At 52.7% G+C, this 3,657-nt stretch overlaps 1 protein-coding gene across 1 annotated transcript; it reads left to right on the forward strand.

The window, feature by feature from the left end:
* The first annotated feature begins 1,024 nt into the window (after positions 1-1,024).
* Positions 1,025-3,138, forward strand: LOC123073534 (uncharacterized). The gene has a single exon (XM_044496628.1). It carries the CDS (start codon positions 1,025-1,027, stop codon positions 3,113-3,115), a length of 2,091 nt encoding a protein of 696 aa, XP_044352563.1. The 3' UTR covers positions 3,116-3,138.
* Positions 3,139-3,657: the final 519 nt, after the last annotated feature.

The following is a 3,657-nucleotide window of genomic DNA, read 5'->3' on the forward strand; positions in this document are numbered from 1 at the left end:
TACTCCACATACACATCAGCAACTCCTCCAACACAAATGTACTCAGCCATCTTCACACACCAACTGTCATCATTAAGGAACACCAAGCCATTGATAAGCTCTTTTCCAGGAAGCAGAAAATAGAACTTCATCGATTCCATCAACTGAGTATGATCTTTTAAATAGCCTTTCACTTCCTGCAGAGACAATTTATCCCTCTCAATCTCTGACATTGCTTGATCTCCCCCAACATAGTCCAAATTTGGACCAATGCGGATGAACTTCCCTCCAATATGAAACCGAACGTTCAAAATCTCAGTTGGGTCCATGATTTCACTGAAAAAACATACACCGCGATCAAAATAAAGCATAACAACCTATTCCCTTCACAAAAAAATCAATCTTTTTGCGTCACCCAAATCATCCCCAAATGTGCCGCTGAAATCCTAACCCTAATGCCGCAACTACTCCATCCTATGAATAACAAGGGAGAAGGGCATCCAGGACATTACCTTCTTCTTCGACGCGCCGTCGCGCCGTCACGATCGTCGCAGAGGTGGCGATCAACCGTCGGTCGCCATTGCCGTCGCCAGAGAAGAAAGAATGCAGGGGGACGCGGAGAGAATGAAGCAAAGTGACGGGCCCAACTGGGCCGGCCCACTAATATCGCCTCAGGCGCACGCCGAACGACCCATCCCAGCCACCCCATTGCCACGTCGGCAATCCCCGTTTGGGAAACGACACTAAGGTTTGATTTGGACCGGGATTAATTAGTTTAGGGTCCGAACGACAGGGATTTCGACTTCAGGGTTTGATTCGCCGAACGTCTACGAATTCAAGGTTTAAAATGGACTTTTTCCGTTTGGTGTGCGATGTCCTCACATGGTCGGGAACGTGCATGGTTGCACTTGCATGCATCATACACGGAATCAAACTCATATGGCACATGGAGTTATCATACTAGGATTTCCCATCTAGCTGGACTACTGGAGTACATGTTAGTTGGGAGTCGAGTGGGCAACGAAATCGTCTCGTTCCTCTCGAAATGGCTGCTTGGCCGCGGGACCTGTGGAACAATTGGTCCATCCAAATCCTGGTGCTCCTCAGCCTCGTGCTCCAAGTGGCCCTCTTTCTCTTCGCCGGGATCCGCCGGCGTGGAGCGCACCCCGTGCTCCGCTTCCTGCTCTGGCTGGCGTACCAGCTGTCCGACTACACGGCGACCTACGCACTCGGCCACCTCTCCTTCAAGGGCGCGCCGCGTGATCACCCGATCGTGGCCTTCTGGGCGCCGTTCTTGCTGCTGCACCTGGGAGGCCCCGACAACATCACCGCCTACTCCCTGGAGGACAACAAGCTCTGGAAGCGCCACCTGCTGCACGCCACCCTTCAGGTCTTGGGAGCCGTGTACGTGCTCTACGAGCACGTCGCGGACAAGGGGGCTTTGCTCCGGCTTGCCTCCGCCTTGATGTTCACCGTCGGCGCCGTCAAGTACGGGGAGAAGACATGGGCGCTCATGCGCGGCAATCTCGACACCATCCGAGGCTCCGTCAAGAAGCAGCCACCCGCCATGCACCGGCATTTCCACCCTCGCGACACAGTGTTCAACAAGGAAGAGCTGGACGAGGAATCCCTGGTGCGACGAGCTCACTCGCTGTTCCACATCTGCAAGCGCGCCATAGTCGATTATCCAGTGATCGAAGATGACGCGGCGGATGGAGAAGAACGCACCACCAAAATGCTGTTCCGGGTGAAGCTATGGCGGCTGATGGAAACCGAGCTGTCTCTCATGTATGACATGTTGTACACCAAGGCGCCGGTTATCCACACCTGGTTCGGCTACTCGGTACGTATTTTCTCGCCGTTCGCCATTGGCGCCTCGCTCCTCTTGTTTAACCTCGTCGGCAAGCACGCACACCGCGGAGCTGACGTGAATATCACCTACGTCCTGTATGGTGGCGCCTTGCTCATGGAGACCATGTCGCTGCTGAACGCGCTAGGCTCCTCCTGGACGTTCGCCTTCCTGAGCACCACTAAATGGCGATGGCTTCGGTACACGGCTCTGTGCAACGAGAGGTGGGACCAATTTAGGCGTCTAGTCGCATATCTTCACCATGTCGTGAGTGTTGGAGGAGGAAGCCGGTACAGATCAAGAAGGTGGTCACGTACCATGGGGCAGTACAACATGCTGCACTTCTGCACACGCTCTGGTAGTGCATTCACCAGGCCTCTGCTGGGCAGATTGTCCAAAATAGTGGGGCTGGGACTCAACGAGTGGGAGCATTACTCATGGGACATCGAGATGCCCAGCCATGTCAAGGATCGAATCACCCAACATATGCGCAACATGTACATGGAAGGGGAAGGGATTAACTCGCTGGGAATCCTCAGGACAAGGTGGGGCGAGGAACCACTGCTTCGCCAGGGCTTACTCCAAGGCATACTCAAGGACTCTCTTGGTGTCGAATTCCAGGAGTGCATCATCATCTGGCACCTCGGTACCGACGTCTTCCTCGTCAAGAGCAAGCGGGCGGCCGAGGAGGAGGCGTCACTCGACGTCGAGGCGATCAAGGTGATCTCCAACTACATGATGTTCCTCCTCGTGCAACAGCCTGACATGCTACCAGGGCTCTCGCAGAATAGGCTGTATCAACGGACCTGCGAAAACCTAGTCAACATTCCTAGCCATAGGCGCCAAAGCACGGGCATCTGTGCTAAGCTCAAGAATCTACTCCGCCTGCACGATGATCCTGGTTCTAGTGCCAGGGTCGCCGACAGAGAGGAGCTTGCAAAGATCCTGTATGATGAGTATAAGAGCAAAGGTTTCAGCCATGATGCTCCTCGTCTCCCCTATGTAGCTAAGCTTGCAAAGCAGCTGCTGACGATGGAGGTAGATGGCACGGCTGACTCGGTGAAACTTGTCCTTGATGTGTGGACGGACATTCTTTTCTACGCCAGCAACAAATGCAGCAGGAAGGCCCATGCCGAGAAGCTCAGCAGTGGCGGTGAGTTGACGACCATCCTCTGGCTTATGGCAGAACATTTCTACCAATTGTATTGTGAGAAAAATATGAAAGAAGAGAAGGATCAGTTAGCTTTACAAGGACAGGCATTAGCTAATATTCAGGCAGGGAGATGATGATGATGTATAGTTCTCACGCGTACTAGCACAATTTTATCTTCTTTGTATTCATGAAGGCTGAAGCCATATGTACTTAAATTTTATCTCCCGTCTTCAACAAAGATCATCTCCTTGTTTCAAGACCGTCCTGCCCACACAGCCAGACAGGCGAAGTACTTTTCTCACGTTTACCAATTAACTTCGCCGGAGGGAAGGACCATCTATCTTAGGGTTGGGGAGGAAGAACGGCGGCGGTGGTGCAAGTTCGCCGGAGAAAATCTCCATCCGTGCCGTGCCGGGGCTAGAGGGATGGGGGTGGGGGGGGGGGGGGGGGTGGAGAGCACGGCAGTGGGCCACGGAGAAGCAATCTAGGAGATTGAAGAAGAAATCTGTGCCGTTCATTTCGCATCCAATGGCTGAGAAAATCGACGGACCCTAATTTGTTTTTTCAACTGACAACCTTGTTCCTTTCGTGTCAGCGACCATATGCATGTGCAACCTTGTACATGTTACAAAGATGCATGTGATGCATAAGAATCTTGCATACAATATTCAACAAT

The sequence above is a fragment of the Triticum aestivum genome, chromosome 3D (genome assembly GCF_018294505.1).
Source record: "Triticum aestivum cultivar Chinese Spring chromosome 3D, IWGSC CS RefSeq v2.1, whole genome shotgun sequence".
NCBI classification, from domain to species: Eukaryota; Viridiplantae; Streptophyta; class Magnoliopsida; order Poales; family Poaceae; genus Triticum; species Triticum aestivum.

Coding starts and splice junctions, on each gene's coding strand:
- LOC123073534 (XM_044496628.1), top strand. CDS start 1,025: ATGGCTGCTTGGCCGCGGGACCTGTGGAACAATTGGTCCATCCAAATC.